Here is a 19,861-nt window from a genome sequence, read left to right on the forward strand (position 1 = left end):
ATCATAGGATAAACAAATATTTTAAAGAGATTGGTTTTATAGTTTACTACAAGTGGTTTCATTGCTAGCTTGTATGTTCTAAAGAGGCATGGAGAACATGTTTTAGTTGCCTTGTATGTAGATGGCTTAGACATCACATAGGACAATGAAGACATGATCCAACAAATAAGGGAGATGCCATCAAACGACAAACTTGGGTTAGACTTATGCATTTTTGTTTGGGATTATAGTTTGGTAGGATCTACGTAAGATCTTCATTTCATAGCAAGAGTATGCTTGGTTAAATCTTAAAGCATTTGAGATGACTAGCTTTAAGCCCATATTCACGATTTTGGAGGTGAACATGAAGCTTTCTGTTGACGATGCTTCACCACTTATAGACATCAAGAAGTACAAGAAGCTTGTGGTGGGGAGTTTAATCTTTCTCATAAACATTAGACTTTATATCAGCTTTACAGTTGGTGTGATGAATGGATTCTCTAATAGGCCACATGAGAGTGGTCAATGGAAGCAAGGGATGTGAGTACTTACGTATATCAAGTGTACTCTCACATGCACCATCACATGCAACAAGCATGATACGTTGATGGACTGGTGCTGTTCAAATTGGGCTGGAGATTACAATGATTCAAGGGAATCGATAGTTGGGTTTTGTATCTCATTTGGTTTAGACTCTTTTTCTTGGACCAACAGAAGCAACCTACAATGGCATTTTGTTAAAGGCATTCATTTCAATTTTGAATACAAGAGTCATGGTGCCAATGGCATGATATAATTAATAATGCGCAAAGTATCTAATTAGGTTACATGACTACAGATAGTGAATAGTCATAGAGAAAGTTGGTAAATAAACAATGTGAAGTAGTGGCTTGGGAAGATGCCTTTACACAAGAGAATGGAGAATATCACAACTTTGGACTCTTGGGTGAATTAGTCAGCCTTGATGTAGAAGACATATATAATGGAGTAAGGGGTGACATGCACATCCCCAAATTTAGCACCAGTTGTGGTGGAAGGAGGTAGGCCACCTTTGGATGCAAGTCGTTGTAAGTATGTGACGGCGCCAAGCAAGTCCCTGCACATGATCATCATAATTTTGAGATAGGTACCAAGGTCACTATGCACCTTTATTGGTTTTGAAAGATTGAAGAACAAAGTTACTTCTAAGTGAGGTTTGGAAGCCCCTTTGCTATTAGACTAGCAAACCCACTCATGCAACCCTACTTTTGGGGCTTGCCCATGGACATCCATAGCGTTTTATTTTCACGTTTTCCCTTCCTTCCTTCCAAAGTCATAATTAGCTTTAAATTTCGAGAATTTTTTAATAACTTCTTGAACTAGGCTTTACGCTTGGAGCGGAGACAAGATGAAAGGTAACAATGAGCTAGGCTTCAAGTAATCTAATCTCGAGCAGCTCAGATTACTTCTAGGTTGAGATTCGTTCGCGCCACCGGCGATGTTGGGTTCACATTTGATTTGCTTATATTTCACAAATCGCATATGAGCGTAAGGTAGAGCGTTGTGCTTGGAAGCTTGGGATGCCCCATTTGAATCCGGAGGGTTGTGCCTGCAAATCGAGGTTTTTTAGAAAATCAAGATCAAGATTCGAGGTCATCCTCGACTCTTGATCGTAGATATAATAGGGTGGGGTGATGTGGACCGTAGATCCCATTATGCTCACCCCGTAGCTGAGGGACATTGACAACTTGGGTCACAAATGAGGAGAGAATCTATAGATTCACACCAACTGCGTGAAGCTGATATCAAGTCTAGACCATGTGGGCTTATATAGAGCTTCCACAGAGGTGGTTTTTCCCATTTTGATATGTTAGGATTTAAATTGTAGTCTTGATTAAAAGTGACGAGAGCTTACTTGTTGCCGCTATGGGAGGTGGCCTCGAAGAGGTTCCAGGTGATGCTGTCGGGGTCGACGGTGACGGCCTGCAGAGAGCGGGCAGTGACGAGGCTGGAGGTGGGCAGGTACGTCTCCCACGAGGGCTGCCCTCCGGCTGCGTCCGGGTGCGCCAAAAAGAAGTGCTGCCCTGCAACAACCTTCTTCACCGACTTCTTTGCCGCGACGTGGCCGCCGCCCAGCTTGCGCCCGCCCACCACCTGCGATCCACTTCTGCTTCTGTTGCCTTCAAGCGGGTAGAGGTCCGCCGTAGCGTTGAAGAGCAACCAGTCGGAGCCGTTGAAGGAGTAGTGCTGAAGCCCGTCTGCGTAGTACGTCACTTGTAGCTTCTGTCCGGACGGTACCTCTATGTCCGCCGGGATGTCCAAGCTGCTCAGAAGCTCGTTGCAATTACTTGCATTCCAATCATTACTAGACGCCAAAGCTTGCAGTGCCAATTGCGAGCTCAAGATCACGACAAGGAACAGGAGTAAAGACTTCATGAATGAATGATTAGCAGGAACAATCAGAGGTGGCCGGGATGTAGCAGCTTGTGAGAGGAGTGTGTGTGCGCGCGCGCTTGAGAGAGAGAGAGAGAGAGAGAGAGAGAGAGAAGTGCTTCCAAACACCACAGGTACTCAACAGAGAACGCAAGCTCTATGTAAGAAGAGGTGTGCCTTTGCGTCCAATAAAGGAACGTAATATAGGCTGCTGAAAGCGAACCAGTCAAAAGCGCGTTTAACGAACAGGCTTCATTGGGCAAGTAGAGCCTGTATGACATTACGCTTAGGCGCGGCCGCCCCCCAATGTGGGCCCGGCGAGGTCATAAGCTTGAATGTGTAGCTCTCCCCAGGGGGCGGAACGCATAAATCAAGAAGCGGGCGGCCGTTCGATCTAAGGGCCCTTTACACATCGCCATATGCTGATGTGGTGGGGGTATCCACTGCCCATCACTGCCCATAATTCATGGGCGCCTAGGCAATCTCCCGCCCATACATGGGCGCTGGGGTATGTGTAACGGGCTTAATCCATGGTCGCTTGATGGTGAAAAATAAGAATATGTATCAGATCTGGGGGTGGCATGAATCACACACTAGTGTAATGGTAGGGTGTTTCCTCTTCCACTCGATCATCAAATCTTTGCTCCGAAGAAGGGCCACTATCACCCTTCCTCATCAAGGGAGTCTAAGGATTGTACATACATTAAGGGACTCAAGCTGCCTTGGGATTTGTTGTCCTTTGCTTCTACCCCCTGATTGGAATGACTTTTCCTAGCCTCCACTTTGGCCTGTCTGACACAAGTTTTCTCTTTTACCTTGACCCATTCCCCTTCCGACTATTCCTCACCTCCATCTTTCATCATTTCTTTTCCCTTAGCTTCCATCCCTCGACTAGCAACCGATTGAGTTTCTTTTTTCCCTATTCTTGTTTGCCTCCTTTTTCGCTTCCCCTTTGCCTAGGGACTGTTCTATAGAGTTTTAGCTATATGCCCAAACCCCCCGCATTTAAAGGTAGGCTCCCAGAGGGAATGCTCCAAATTTTAGACCCAACTCTAGTAAAATACCCAAATCTCCTAAGTCCACTTCAACCGATTTCAGTGTATCTCTCGTGGTATTCCACGAGATGCAAACACTATTGGCTTGTCTACCACCCATCATCTCGTCATTTGGATGATGCAGCACCGGTCCCAGAGAATAAGCAATATCCCACAGAGCCGGCCTAAGCCAGGGAGGAAGGCCTACAATCTCAACCCATACAGGCATGCATTCGGAAGGCTCTGGTTAACATCAAAAAGAGGGTCCAATGGAAATACATGCAATAACCGTTGTCCTAAGAAGAGGGGACCTTTCGCAAAAAGCTCTGCCATAGGACTGACCCTTAACCTTTCCCCTTTGCCCAGGGACTGTTCTATACAGTTTTTAGCTATATGCCCAAACCCCCCGCATTTAAAGGCAGACTCCCGGGGGAATGCTCCAAATTTTAGACCCAACTCTAAAATACCCGAATCTCCTAAGTCCACTTCAACCGATGTCGGTGTATCTCTCGTGGTATTCCAGGAGATGCAAACACTATTGGCTGGTTGTCTACCACCCATCTCGTCATTTGGATGATGTAGCACCGGCCCCAGAGAATAAGCAATATCCCACAGAGCCGGCCTAAGCCAGGGAGGAAGGCCTACAATCTCAACCCACACAGGCATGCATTCGGAAGGCTCTGGTTAACATCAAAAAGAGGGTCCAACGGAAATACATGCACTAACCGTTGTCCTAAGAAGAGGGGACCTTTCGCAAAAAGCTCTACGCAAAAAGCTCTATTACAAGACCGACCCTTAACAAACAACACATTAAAAAAACCTTTGCCTAAGTAGAAGACTTTGGACACCATCTTCTCATGCAATACATCTTCCTGAAGCCTGTCTACCTATCTTTGGAGACCTTAGCAAGCGGCCTTCCTAGATAGAAAACAATAACACTACACATGGAGAAAAGCCCCACCTGATACCTAACCAGCTCTGGGTTAATCTTCAAGCATACAGGTCTTCTTTTCTTTCATCTGAGCACACAATCTCTCGTTCATCCAATCAGGACGTTTTTTTTCCTCGCGCACTCGCCACCATCCTCATCTCGAAGCCGCTTCATCTCTCCTACGTTATCGGATTTCCAATCTCCCCATCCGCTTGACGATTCTACTACCCCTTTGATGCTGCAAACTGGCCATCCCAGACATGCAGCCACCGTCTCACGTAGGGTTGCATATGCAATCAGCACGTGCGGAGTAAAAGTTGTACTACCCCACTCGTTCCCACTCGTATAATTCTCACTTCTTTTTCTCTATCTCGCGTCTGTAGAAGCCATTTCTCATTGCTATTATACTTCAAGAAAATACATGCACAAGGGAAGCATGCGCATGCACCTTGTGTGTGGATGGGATTTAACCCATTGAGTACGTCTACTCAACACACGCATGCTCTCCTCCACTCTTGAAGTGGAGCTTTGTCACTTCCTCATATCCTGGTGATGCCCTTCTTGTTTTATGTATTTGGATATGTGTGTGTGTGTGTGGGGGGGGGGGTAACCTATGGTTCTTTGACTCCAGCCCAAGTTATGGCTTTGATATAGTCTCATGATTATTGTGTATATCCTCTCCCATTTATGGAATATGCATGTGTTGTCTTGTATTGATTTCCCACGGATTTCTCCGTTTTCTTGCCTCTGGAGTCTGGAGAAATTTGTGTACAATGAGCGAGAGTAAGCGATTACAGTTATTGTTTTGTCATATTTATTTGTGAGGCCGCCAAAGCGAGCTTGCAAGTTGCAACATTGCACGGACCTCACTCTCAGCATCGTGTTATGAGCCCACCCACCTTGAATTTTCTTCCCCTCCACAGCCTTAGCAAGGCTGCTGAGTTTCAACTCTACAAATTGGGAAAGGGTCCCACAATAGGGGGTTGAGAGAACCTAAAGAACTAAAGACATCCCAAGACATGAATTGATACGCATTGACCTTTAATTCAGCTCTGTAGTATCTGACTTTATTCATTGTGTAGATTGGTGTTCAACTCGAAAAGTAGCTCCACATTAGTCAAATGATGCGAGTATGTTTCAAAGGTAGCGCTCAAATGAGGTACAAGGGTCTTGGAGAGTATGTTTCAAAGGTAGCGCTCAAATGAGGTACAACGTTCTTGGTGCATAGATCAAATATGCCTCACTGGAGAGTCTCTTAGCATAGCCACCATTCACATGTGGGAGTCTTACCAAATAGCGATGAGTAACCTTTTCCCGAGCTGGTTGAAAATTAGAGCGAAACTTGGCAACTAACCCCCAAAAATTGGAAGTAACTTGACAAACTTTTATAATAGAAAACAATGCAAAGTGAGCACAAGACATAAGCAATACATTAGAAGATACGTCAATCACCATACAAAGTTGAAACACCACTCCAACTACAATTTTGTGACTGCACGGAACTTGACCCAATAATATCTCCATTAAACAAGACCAAAACAAAATCACCTTGCCCTGGACTTCAAATTTGACGCCCTAGAGGTACCTTGGCCTTCATGTGAAACCCATTACTTATAAAAATTACTTTTCATGGCCTTTTTTTACGCCCAAAAATTTTACAAGGACCTTACTTGAAGATTACAATGGGTCTTGCCGCCTAGTGCATCCTTCAAATTATGGGCATGAGGAGGGTCCATCATAAACAAAAGAAAAAATAAATAAACTTGCTCTTCACAAGTTTTTCTCTCTTGTTTAGGACTGTGAAACACTTGAATGATGGTTTTTCCATGAGATAAACTACCCAATTGTCTACCTTGGTAGCTGCACTTTCTTGAGTCCATTGAGATTTTCCTTGAGTTGGGAAGGAGTATGTTCCTTGAAAAACCATACCCTTTTTCTTTTCAAGAGCTTAGATTGTTGAAGGAGCTTCATGCTTGCCTCCTCAGTCTCAAATCAAAGGATGCCACCATGGTCGTGGACTTGTGAAGGTAGATATTAGTGAATATACATGGCTCCCATGTTACTTTTGGGGTAGTGTGGAAGCTCAACTTAGCAAGAGTCTCACTAAGGGTGTCTTTGTTAACCCACCAATATTGCAGGAGTCCTCTTGTAGGTGTTGTCTACAGTGTTTCACACTCAAGTAGTGAACTCAACTTCGGTGGAGAGAGTGGTAGCTACCTCCTTAAAGTGGCTTTTAACTATTCTTGTCACTCCTTGTTAGTGGAATTGACTAGACTTCTTTGGGGATACTCATTATCCTTGCAAGCTTCCAATATGTCAAAACAATCTTTTAGTGTGACAAGGTGCACTAGTTCTCACTTTTGAGAGAGAGAGAGAGAGTGAGTGAATGTGTGTGTGTTGAGAAGAGGGTTCAGGTTATATGTAGTTACTCCCACAAAGAATTGTCCCTCTAACTAGTCTACATGGCAGCAATGGTGGGGGGGCATGCTCTCAAGCTATAGGGGCACTAGCTTTAACTTAGGGTCATTTTCAATTTAAGTTACTAGGATCAATTTTTGTTTTAATTGCAAGGATCAATTTCAACTTAAATTACTAGCTCTAGTAGGTAAAAGGTGAGGTATGGGGCACATTTGATTGCACATGCCTAAGTCCTTCACTACTACTAGGGTGGAAGCCATAGCCTACAATGTTCACGCCTAGCTAGGTTTACAATTTGCAATCTAACTTCCCATCACTTGGACACTAGGCATATTCCTAAAGAAGTGGCTTAAAATTGGGGACGGTGGTGGGTGCAGAGTGGGCATACATTCTCTTGGCTTATCTATGGTACTAGGCCCTAGGGCTCTTTGATGTTTGTGTACTCCCATCGGCACTATCTCCATGAAGCTGTTAATGTTTGCGATGATGGGATCAACGCCGCGGAAGTGGGGCACAAAAACGGTGAGATCGCAAGCGTACACATGGCACTTGGCTTGGATTTACATTTTCTATAAATCGGGCATAGTGAGCTCATCAGAAAAAGCGGGATGGTGTCAAAAAGTAGGGCTGGGCCCACCGTGCTAATGGTAGTGGGTCACGGGTCTGAAAACTGAGGCTCTCACTTCGGTGGGTACACAAAATGCCATGTGTAGTATCGAGGGTGGTTGCATGCATGAGGGTTTTATATGGCCCACATGTGCAAATCTAATGCCCTCCACGTAGTGTTTGTGCCCAGGTTTAGAGAGCCCAATGCATGAAAGAAGGCGGTCATGCTTTTCATTTAGCTTGCAAACTTCATTTGCTTGGCTATTTTGAGCGGCTTGCACTCGGCATTGCTTGGCTGCTGCAACATCTACAATGAAGCGCCCTTCGCTCCGTGCTGTGCACCCAAGCCTCGTGATTTATATGTTTTATGTCTGATGCTATAAGAAGGAGAAAAGGAGGGAGGGTGGGACCAAGGTAGTCACCTTGCAAGCCTCCGCCACACGCAGGTGTCGAGAAGGGTTAGACTAACAAGAGAAAAGTTACGCTAAGAGCGGCTGTGAGATGACATAGGACCCACCCCCCACGGTGAAGGTGGAAATGGGAAATAGGAAATGCATAGGGTCGACAACGACAGAACAAAGAATCACTATAAGTACTTCATGCCTGGGTTTACTTGTATATAGCAGATTTGATGTTGGGTTCTACTTGTGCTGTAGGTGGAAAAGTCTAAAAAGGCAATGGGTGATGGTGGAAAAAAGAGAAAACAAAAGGGGGCTGCAATGATGGAGGGCACACCCCCACGGTAGGTATTCTCGATGACCATGGGTTTACCTATACATAGAGGATTTGATGTTGGATTTTGCTTATGTTGCAAGTGGAGAAGTCTAAAAGGGCGATGGGTGATGGTGGAAAAAAGAAAAAAAAATGGGGGTTGCAATGACGGAGGACACTGCCCCCCCACGGTAAGTATTTGGTTTCTAGGTTTACCTACATATGCTCAGGTTTTTCTGTATGACCATGGGTTTACTTATCCATAGCGGATTTGATGTTGGGTTCTGCTTGGGCTGCAGGTGGATAAGTTTAAAAAACTAGACGGTGATGGTGAAAAGCAAAAACGAACGGCGGGGTTACAACAACAAAGGAGGGCACACCCCCCATGGTAAGTATTCGTCGGTGCCTAGGTTTACTTGTATATACTCGAATTTAGCTGTAGATGCTCGGGTCTTTCTGTATGACCACAGGTTTACTTGTAGATGCTCGGGTTTTTTTTGTACGACCACATGTTTACCTGCATGTTTGGATTTAATGTTGGGTTTTGCTTGGGCTGCAGGTGGAGAAGTTTTAAAAATTAGACGGTGATGATGGAAAGAGAAAACGAATGGTGGGGGCTGCGAACGGAGGGAACACCCCCCCACAATAAGTATTCTATGCATGGGTTTACTTGTATATGCTCGGGTTTACCTAATGCCTAGGTTTTTCGGTATGACCACAAGTTTACCTCTGTTTGGATTTGATGTTGGGTTCTAGTTGGTCTGTAGGTGTGGAGAAGTTTTAAAAATTAGATGATGGTGGTGGAAAGAGAAAATGAATAGAGGGGGCTGCAACAACCAAGGGCACACCCCCCCACCGTTAGTATTTGGTGCCTGGGTTTACCTATATATGCCTGGGTTCACCTTTAGATGCCCGGGTGTTTTTGTATGATTGCGGGTTTACCTGTGTTTGGATTTGATGTTGGGTTCTGCTTGGGTTGCAAGTGGAGATGTTTAAAAATTTAGACGATGTTGGGTGGAAAGAGAAAACAAATGGTGGGGTCTACAATGACCAAGGGCACACCCCCCACGGTAAGTATTCGATGCCCAGGTTTACCTATATATACCTAGGTTTACCTGTGTATATGCTCGGATTTACCTATTCTATATATATACTCGGGTTTTTCTATATGACTTTGCCCGAGTTTATATTTATGTTTGAATTTGATGTTGGGTTTTGCTTGTGCAGGTGGAGAAGTCTAAAAGGAGACGTGTGATAGTGAAAAGAGAAAAGGAACAGGGGCGACGGCAATGATGGAGGGCACACCCCCCATGGTAACTATTCGATATGCAAGGGTTTACCTGTATATGCCCGAGTTTACCTTTTTGTATAACCTTGCCTGGGTTTAGGTGTACATAGTGGATTTGATGTTGGGTTTTGCTTGCCGTAGGTGGAGAAGTCTAAAAAGGAGAAGAATGGTAATGGTGGAAAAAAGAGAAAAGGAACGGGGGCTGCAACGATGGAGGGCACACCCCCACAGTAAGTACTATGCCCGTTCTCATTAGGATGTAGGTGGAGAATGTTGCAACAACTCAAAGGAGGGAGAAGTTAGCAAAAGAGGCTCGCAAAAAAGAACCCCTGCCCCTAATGAAGAAGCGCCTTCAAAAGAGAGGCAAAAGATAGTTCAATGCAAGGTTCGATACCCCCCCTCCCTCCCTCCCTCCCTCTCTCTCCCCTCCCCTCTCTCTTTGAATCTTTCCTTCCCTATCTATCTCCATTTATGGATGTTACATGTATGTAATTGGGTCTCTCTCTTTCTCCTCCCCCCCCACTTGTCCCTCCGAGTTTACCAGCATAAGTTAAGGGATTAGGGACTAGGCATTTTGATGGGACTAAGACAATTATCCCTTTTACTTGTTAACCACTGCTAACATGACCTTTGCGTGGTTACTATGCCCTTTTGTAACTCATCTTTTTGTAACCACACAATGTGCTAATTGTAAGTGTGAGACATGGGATTACCAAGCTTACGACATGTGTAACACCAGTCATGAGAATTTGATGTACATAGAGCTAGTAAAACTAGAAAGACTAGTTTTGGGCCCCCACTTGTGATTGGGCAGCTGGACATTGTAAATATGAGCTCATGTATATAAGACATTTTATGAAATATGAAAAATGACAATCCCATTTGTCTCAATTGAGTTTTGCCTTCTCTCTCTCTCCATCTCATTTGAGCTTATGGTTTCTTGCTTATGTTGTTTCTTGCTTGCTTTGATTGTTGGTGTATGTGAGTAGGAATGGTAATGCTCTCCTTTCTCTCCTTCTCTACCTTCTCCTTGCTATCTACCATGTATTATTTGCATATGTATGGCATGAGGTAGAGGTTGAGCTCTCCATAGATCCTTCCCTCTTTCTCTCTACCTAGCATTGGATCTCTCATTGCATGACACAAGGAGAGTGTGGAGTGAGCCCCTAGCGGCTTCACATTGAAGAGTTAACCCTCATAGGGTTGGCCAAGTGCCATTCTCTTGCATGCACCTTTCTCTTCTTCTTTCTCTTGTGTGTGTAAGGTAGTTTGTTATCTATTAACATTTTTGGCAGCGCTGTCAGGGAAGGCATTTAGGCTTAGGGTTCTTTACTTTATTCATTACCTGGAGTCTTTGATTTAGCTCGGTAGGTTGATTAACCTTGTTTTGTTTTGTGTTTTGATGATGATTACCTGGAGTTTGGATTGTTGATTAAGCATCTGAGCATTCGAGTCTTCACCGAGAGTGGGGAGAAGCAAGTGAGTGCCCTTATCTTGCCCTTAACATTCAAAAAAATTTTAATTTTCTGTGTTTTTTCTTCATGTTTGCATTGTAGCTTAATCATCTAATTAATTTCAGTTCATTAGCTTAAATCATGCATCATAGGCATCGATAAGCAGCAAGAGACTAGCTCTAGCTCCTTGTTATAACAAAAATACAAAAAATTCCTGGGAAGATACCTAAATCAGCTGGAGAAGGAAGAAAATCCTGGGATGATACCTAAATCAGCATGAGAAGAAAGAAAATCCCAAGCGAAACTACATTCTGCCAGGCAGCTCTGAGAAGCGCACATCCGTTCGCTCATTAGGCCACGGTCGTGGCAAGTTTGCCACGTCCATTCCATCTTTCTGTAGACCATATTTGGTAAGATCTATTGCCTAAATTTGGAAGAGGCATTAAAAATAGATTAAATGTATTTAATTGGGCATAAAGTGCATTCAATCTAGAGGGATATTGTACTAACAGAGAATATCTAGGGTGGCTGTTAGAACTGCAGCCATTAAGCTCCAATCAATTTTGAAAATTCTCAGCCTCATTGTGATGTGCCCGTAAGTTCCCAGGCGCACATACATTCCTAAACTTGCCACGTCCGTTCCTTCTCCCTTGAGAACCGTTCCCTCTTGTCATCTGAAGCGAACACCTGTTCCTTAATTTGCCATGCCCGTTCCATTCAGCACTCAACTTTGAACACCCATTCCTTCTGATTTGAAGCGAACGCTCGTTCCACCTTCCATACACAAAATGCACGCCCGTGCCAAGTCTAAGGCAAACGTCCGTTCCCTCTCCCTTGAGAAGCAAACACCCGTTCTCTTCCCATTCTAAAAAGCGTATGCCCATTCAAACACAAGTGCATGACCATTCATTTCCCAAAAAAAAAACATATTTTTTCAAAGGAATTTTGCACAGTAACCTTATACTTCCATGTACCTACAATTGGACGATTAGTCCGTACCAAGTCCTCATCAATGCCATGACCGTTCCATGTTCCCCGCAAACGTTCCTTACTGATTCCATAAGTGCATGTCCATTTGCTCTTGGTTCCACATCCGTTCGCTCACACTAGCCAACTACCATGCCTGTTCGTTCCACTTCCCGTGGCCGTTACTTGACAATCGCACGTCCATTCCATGGACTTGCCACTTCCGTGCCCCTCCTCCAAGAACTATAAATATGGACCCTCCCTCTCCATTTCCTCACTTTTACCTCTCACCTTAGCCAAACTCTTGTAAATTTTTATCCTGAGCTCTCACACTCCCTAACCAGCCAACATGTCAGACGGCTCCGACTCCTCCCAAGAAGTTCTCCGTCATACTTCTATTCCGAGGAAGAGACCTACGAGTGGCTGGTATGCAAAGCACCCCACCCAACCTTCTCACTTAGGAGAAGCTTTGCTGAAGCAGGTTAATGGACACACTATCCATTCCTTTATGAAAAATAATCATAAGGTGGAGCATAAGCTCTTGTACTTCACCAGACCCTGGTACAGAGCTATTGCTTCCGATCCGACGGTGGTACAGAAGCTTGAACACCTTGGCTTGGGAAGACTGCCCACTTTGGAATCATAGGGCCCTAACCTTTAAAATGCATTGTTTTTCATAGAGACATACGATGTTAATCAAGACATAGGCAAGATTTTGAACATCGAAGGATAGACGCATAAGGTGCAGCTAAGCATGGAGCTGGTGCAAGATGCTTTGGCGCTTCCTGATATGGACCAGCCATATGTCTGCCTCAACAATGCAACAAAACTCACTAGAGGCTTGTACAGGGGTAGCCCCAAAAAGGACGGAGTTGAGTGGGGGAACATAGCACAGGAGGATCTGGTTATGCCCACCAGAGCATTATAGTTTCTACTTACTACCAAGTGGACTATAGTATAGTTTCTACTTACTACCAAGTGGATTGCAGTATGACCAGATTGGCTAGAATCCACTAGGGCGGCCAAATGGTGAATTGGTCTAACTATCTCTTCAGAGAGCTACATGCAGTTTGCTCAAATCCCCACGGAAAGTTAACAGCTGCAACTTTATTGACCAGGTTCTTTTAATATGCGGTTGGATGGGACAAATTGCCAATCCATCTAAGCGGGCCAAATGTGGCTGTGACTTCTTTACCCACACCATCCACTTCTCCTAATCCACCACTAGCGAAGAGGCCCCATCATGAGCCATATGTCACACAACAAGCTCTGCCATCCCCCAACCCAAGGCAAATATAGGAGAAACTTGCTGTGCAGCTGTGCACAAGCCAGAAAGAAGGCCGAAGAGGAAGAAGAAGAGGAAGAGAAGAAGAAACATGGTTTTTTCAACAGAAGCTTATTTGAAACACTACCTCTAGAACGATTCTAAGAGATGCCATCATATGATGCAGAGGCCGGCCCTTCCTCCCCCAAGGCCACACAGAATACCTTGAACACTCTCTGTTGGGCATGCTCGAGAAATCATAAGTTCTAGTCAAGCTTATGCTGAGTGAATACATGCGGCCCACCATGGAGATATTCCAAACTTTGCACTTGGCTTCTCACATATGGCATGAGAGCTCATCACCCAAATGATAGACTGTATCTAAAGACAGCAAGAGGTGGCTCAAATGTCCCAACATGAGATGTTGTTAGCTAAGTCCCAAGAGCGTGCGTGTTTGAAGACTTATACCAGATGAACCTTCAGTTTACGGAGCTCTAGAAGAAGTTTGATCAGCAAATAGAGAAGTTGGGCACTCTAATTTCCCGCATCATTGAGTTCTTGTCACCACCCAAGCCCATGCAATGGTAGAGACGAGCTTACAGTCATTGAAGGTCTACACTAGGAAGCCATGAGTTGGGCCCAGATAGTAGAAAATCTCCTTACTTGCACTCAAGTAGATTTTGCAAAGCATCGGGAGCTCATCGAGGCCACTATCCACACCTTACAAGAGCAACTAGGCGATGCTGAAGCTAGGGCAACCCTGCCTCCCCCTTCACGCTCTGCTGCCTCATCTAGCACCATGGACAAGAAATTCGATGCCTTGATGGAGATGGCAAGTTGTCAATTTTGTTCTTCCCTTTGTAAACCCCTTATTAGCTCATCGATGTCTAGTTCAAGAGTACACGCCTCAATCTTCCGCAGCATAACCTCTACATCTGACGAGCTGCTCTCCCACCAACAGTACACCTATGCTCTCACCAAACTCCCTATTGACAGCCTAATCCTAATCCCACACTTCTTCTTCCAGGGGCTTCTCTCATTCCAACACCCACATGATTTTTTTGAGCTCCTCATGCATTTAATCGGCCTAGCTCCCCATGCATTTGACCGGCCTGGTTCCATCAACCATTGGAGTCGTGTGTTGGACCACTTTTGGAGGTACACCCTTCATATCCGTGTACTTCCAAGCGAAGCAGTCCTGGAATTCTGTTAGGAGAGCGATGAGCTCAGTCTCTTCTTCCTTTGAAAGGTCTTTTGCAATAAATACTGGCCTTGGGTCTTCACCCTAGCCTCCTAAGTTTACTTGCTTTAACCTATGCCGAACCATCATATGAGGTCCCAGGTTGCGCACCATTAGACCTCTGAGCTAAATCATATCGGACAAATCGGTCAGCCATTTGAAAGTTCTTAAAGTGCTTGGGCACATGTCTTGCCTCTTTTTCTCTAGCACTTTGCTCATCAATTAGCTTCTTGGCCTCTTTTTAACGAGTGCTAACTTTTTGTTGCGTGCCTTGTGCACGGAGCGGCAAAGCTTTTCGTGGAGGGCTGGTTTGGGTTTAATGGGTTTAACTAGTTGTGGGATAGTACTGTGGACCAAAAGAGAGCTATTTACAAACTCTTTGTGCCAAATTTCATTGAAATTCTCATGTGCTTCCACATCACCCACATATTTCAACCAATGGTTTTCTGAGTCATCTAAGAAGATGTATTGCTCTGGCCCAGGGAATCCCTCAGGCTTGTGATTTCTATGTGAGCATGTACTCCTTGATGGCTTTGCTCTCAAGCTCTTGGGTAGCTATATCAGGCAGATATGCTGAACTAAGCAACTATAATCACGTAAGCTCTTGTCCATCTGTCATAGAAAACCTTGCACCAGTGCATTGAGGTAAGATATCCAGGGTAGCGAGGATATGCATCCAGTTCTCAGAGTCTTTCGGTTATGGGAGCAGTATGAAATCCTCACTCTCCCTTTCATCTTCCAACATTTTATGGCATGTTTGGCACAGATGGACTTTAGTAGTTTGTGTAGTTGTGACGGAGTCCTCTGCAAATGGTCTGCCACTCATAGGGTGTACCTTTCATGTGCATAGATTGATCTTGAAGGTAAGATCTTTTCTCCGAATGTAAATGTGGTCGGTGTCCCAGTCATGGATCATCTTCGATTCTCTCATAAAGGGTCTGTCGAGGATGCAGTCATATGAAACTGGCTGATGTCCAAAATTAATCCCATGAAAGTGTGGTGGTAGGTGGTTTCAAGATCCCTTAGTAGACCAATAGGTTTAGCGGTGGCCCCATCAACGAGTTTAACTATAGCAATTCCGAGTTTAACTATAGCAATTCGGAGTCTTGCTCCCCCATCCAAGATTGCAGTACTTAGAGGATATCGAAGGTTATTGGTAAAGCTACGTTGAGTTCATCGCCTTTAAAGTAGTACTACCCAAGTTTATCAACTCAAACCATGGGTGTTCCTCTTACCTTATGAGGTATATGAAATTCCTCCTCCTCATATTCATCAGAGCTGTCAGGCTCCATGGTTTCGTACATGCCTACTCTGAGACGTCCCTCCACACCCAGTCCTTCAGGTCATTCCATAGGCTTGGGCTACCTTGGAGTAAGGTGCCGATAGGGATTTGAACCTGAGCACAAGAGGAAAGTAGAGAGACCTGCAATGTCTCTTGGAACAGAGGTTGTCCTTTTGAGGAAAGTTGGGTCTGCTTTGTCTTAAGCTTTTTGAGGTGTATGGGATGGGAACATGGATTTCTATATTTGTTCCCCTATGATGTTCATCTCCCAAGTTTCTAAGATATTCAGCCACCGTGTCTCCTTGCTCGGTGATAGCTTTTGCTTCTATTAACTCTTGTGGGAGTGGTCGGCCTGGAAGCTCGCAAGGATATACTTGAGCATCATGCACAAGTCTCTCATTTGAGACGGATGAGCATGGTTCAAGGTAGGCAATAGGAGGATTAGCTTCCAACCAAGCTTGGCACTTACGGACTAACTCTTGGGCTGCCAGGATTCTCTCCTTTTCCTCAATAGGATTAGGGTACTCAGTGAGCTTTGGGGTAACTGGCGGGTGTCCATGGGTTCTCTGGCTCGGGCGGAAACCCTTAACAATTCTTCTTCTTCGCAGGAAGAAGTCGACAGATAAGTTGTTGTGCCGGAGTCTAAATTGCTTTTGATAATCAGTCAGCTTTCTCCCTTTCTAACCTTGGTGGCTTTCTTTTGTGAGCGTCGAGTTGCTCGTGCTTGGTCAGGGGCTCTTGCTTGACCCTAATTTTGTGAGATTGATGCCTCTGCTGTGCTGAATGTGCGGTAGGCTTTGCCTGTTTTGTAGCATGGTCACTACGTTGAGAGGGTTTTCTCGAATGAAACCATCTCTAACACTCAACCGGTTAAGGAGGTTCTAGGATTAGCTTCATGAGACTTTCCAGTTGATCATGGGCAATCTTTATAAAGGGGATCAATATCGCACTCTACACACAATGGGGCCGGGGCAGGAACACTTACAGAAGCACTCGCCATACCCTTCTTGTTGGGACACTCAACCTCTCGGTGAGGTCCGCCACAATCATAGCATTGTATAAGTAGTCTTTTAGTTGTCCGATTCATGTCCCTAGCCCACGGTATTAGGGTCGCTAATTATACAGGGTACATCTGATCACCCTCCATGACATAGTGACTTAAGATTTGTGAAGGTGGGCTTGTTGGCTCTTGGGTTTAATAAGTGGGAGTTTCCAGGATTTCTACCTCATTCTCATCGTCAAAGAGTTTTGACAGGGTTATCTGACAAACTGGTGCGACTCTGGGGATCTATGGTACCCTAAGGGTTCCTCTTTGGGCCATTTCTTGGCCAAGTTGAGGTGCATTATGATGGACTAGAGCTAGCGCAAAGCCACTGGTTTCCTGGGGTTGGCGGGAAATGCCTCAGGCAAAGCTCAAGCTAGAGTAACCTTGTGGTGAGAGCAATTGGAGATTTCATGATTACCCCACTTTACACAATATGTACAATAGAGGCTTGGACGGGGTCTCAGATATGAGGACCAGTATGGTTTTCTCGATAGGTCGGGCACCATATGAGTTTTCTTCTAGGATAAATATGTGGATGGCCACTTGATCCCGGCCTTGGTTGATTCTCCATTGCTAGGTCATTTGTTGCATTGGGGCAATGGCCAATTACTCTACACTTTGTCCAGACGTAGACTCTTTTCCCTTTTCATTAGGCTTTATGCTAGTGGTCTTGAAGGAGGCTTCTACTGCGCCTTCATGGAGTTGTTGGGAATGTGTTCCCTTGAAGTTTTCCTCAAACTTCAAAGCACTCTTGGAACATTTTTCAAAGGAGGTATGGTTTAAAGCAATCAAAGAGTTATGTAGGGAAATATCGTCGAGTCCCTCTAGAAATCTCCCAATTAACCTCTCATCGGAGAACTTATCTCTGGCACTACAATGTGAGTGGAGATATGTAACTCTATTAATCTAATTCCTGATGGTTTCACCCTCATTTTGCTTGATGTTATTTAGTTGTTCAACGGGGCTCCATCAGGTACCTTGATGAGAATACCCCACTTTGAAAGATTTGAAGGAAGCTTTATCTTCCGTCTTCAAAGATCTGAACCATTGGCTAGCTTTGCTATCCAAGGTAAGGCCAAAGGCACTTATCTTAGTCTGGTCATCTATGTGGCCAAATGCTTCACAAATCTGATTAAACATCTCCAGGTGAATAATGGGGTCACCTGTACCATTGAATTGTGTGATCAACTTAGAGATGTTTGTTGGTTTGGTTCGTTCCTATCTGGATTGAACAGGTGCAGGGGGAGTGATGCCTGCGGCTACCCCCCTCCCTTTTTCCATGGTTAATCTTAACATTTCAGGTGTCAAGTCTGTCGTCATGGTGGCACGTGCTAGTTGGGGAATGGGTTGTGGAGGAGTTGGTGTAGGTGGATAATAGACTATCGGTCTTTTTCCTCTGGGAGGACTGGGTTGTGGACCACGTGGTCCCGTTTGGTGTATTAGGTGTGCCCCTTGAGGAGGGTATTACTGATAGACCAGCAGGCTTGGTCGTTTGTGATGGGCTTGAGTAGACCCACCCGCTTTGGTATGATGTCTTAGGACTTTGGAAAGGTGGACCTAGTTGTTGGTCCGGTACGGTTTTTGGAGCTCTGAATGAATTAGCCACCCCTGAGACAGGTATGGCTCTCCAGACTGGTAAACTGGTCCTCGATCTAGGTCTGATGGCTCAGACTCTAGCCCACTTTCTCTCTAGGATCTAAAGGCGGTTTGGCCCCACTTTCTTGGAGTTGTTCCATATCTCTCACCCTGGGTTTCGGATCTTCAGACTGTGTGTTTCCCAGATAAAATTGTAAAGCCTCGATGCAAGGCTTTGCTGGGAATGTGTTGGAGAGATCGGAGCTAGTTCCTCAGCAGATGGTATGTCTCCATACACTATGGTTCAAGCTCTCTTACCTCGGGGTCTAGGGTTCCTCGTCCACTATGGGGGGTCTTCACTCTCACTGGTATTGTCAAAGATAAGCACTGTTTGACTCCAAATGTTATTTACCGATGGGTCTAATCTTACCTGTGAAGGAGCGTCTCAAGAGCTTACTTCATCGTCGAAAAGAGGGTTGTTTCACACTAATTATCCCGATTGTAGGTGCATGGAAGTATAAGGTTACTGTGCAAAATTACTTTGAAAAAATATGTTTTTTAAAAGGAACGTCCGTGCACTTGTGTTGGAACGGGCGTACCCTTTTTAGAATGGGAAGAGAATGGGTCTTCGCTTCTCAAGGGAGAGGGAACGAACGTTCGCTCAAACTTGGCACGAGCATGCACTTTGGGTATGGGTATGGAAGGTGGAACGGACGTTCACTTCAAATCAGAAGGGAACAAGCGTTCGAAGTTGAGTGCTAAATGGAACATGCATGGCAAATTAAGGAACGGGTGTTCACTTCAAATGACAAGAGGGAACGGTTCTCAAGGGAGAAGGAACGGACGTGGCAAGTTTAGGAATGGACGTGCGCTTGGGAACTTATGGGCACATCACACAATGAGGCTGAGAATTTTCAAAATTGATTGGAGCTTAATGGTTGCAAGTCTAATAGCCACCCTGGATATTCTCTCTCAGTACAATATCCCTCTAGATTGAATGCACTTTATTTAATCTATTTTTAATGCCTCTTCCAAATCAATAGATCTTACCAGATATGGTCTACAAAAAAATGGAATGGACGTGGCAAACTTGCCCACTGGCGGATGTGCGCTTCTTCATAGAGCTACATGGCAGAATGTAGTTTCGCCTGGGATTTTCTTCCTTCTCCTACTCATTCAGGTATCTTCCAAGGATTTTCTTCCTTCTCCTCCTGATTTAGGTATCTTCCTGGGAATTGTTTGTATTTTGGTTGTAACAAGGAGCTAGAGCTAGTCTCTCTCTACTTATCAATGCCTATGATGCATGATTTACTTTAATGAATTGAAATTAATTAGATGATTAAGCTACAATGCAAACATGAAGAAAAAACACAAAAAATTAAAATTTGTTTGAATGTTAAGGGCAAGATAAGGGCACTCACTTGCTTCTCCCCTCTCGGCGGTGAAGACTCGAATGCCCCGATGCTCAATCAACAATCCAAGCTCTGGGTAATCATCATCAAAACATAAAACAAAACAAGGTTAATCAACCTCATGGTGGATTTGCACTCCAACCAAACTAAATCAAAGACTCTAGCTAATGAATCAAGTGAAGGACCCTAAGCTAAATGCCTTCCCCGATAGCACCGCCAAAAATGTTAATGGATAACAAACTAC

At 44.7% G+C, this 19,861-nt stretch overlaps 1 protein-coding gene across 1 annotated transcript; it reads right to left on the minus strand.

Moving 5' to 3' along the window:
- Positions 1-772: 772 nt before the first annotated feature.
- On the minus strand, positions 773-2,552 carry LOC147628756 (uncharacterized). Its single transcript, XM_086814237.1, has 2 exons — positions 1,874-2,552; positions 773-1,075 (listed from the first exon to the last, which is right to left on the minus strand). The coding sequence occupies exons 1-2, from the start codon at positions 2,392-2,394 to the stop codon at positions 931-933; spliced, it is 666 nt and encodes a 221-aa protein (XP_086670363.1). The 5' UTR covers positions 2,395-2,552; the 3' UTR covers positions 773-930.
- Positions 2,553-19,861: the final 17,309 nt, after the last annotated feature.

The sequence above is a fragment of the Cibotium barometz genome, chromosome 19 (assembly GCF_041138505.1).
Source record: "Cibotium barometz isolate CiBa-2024 chromosome 19, ASM4113850v1, whole genome shotgun sequence".
NCBI classification, from domain to species: domain Eukaryota; kingdom Viridiplantae; phylum Streptophyta; class Polypodiopsida; order Cyatheales; family Cibotiaceae; genus Cibotium; species Cibotium barometz.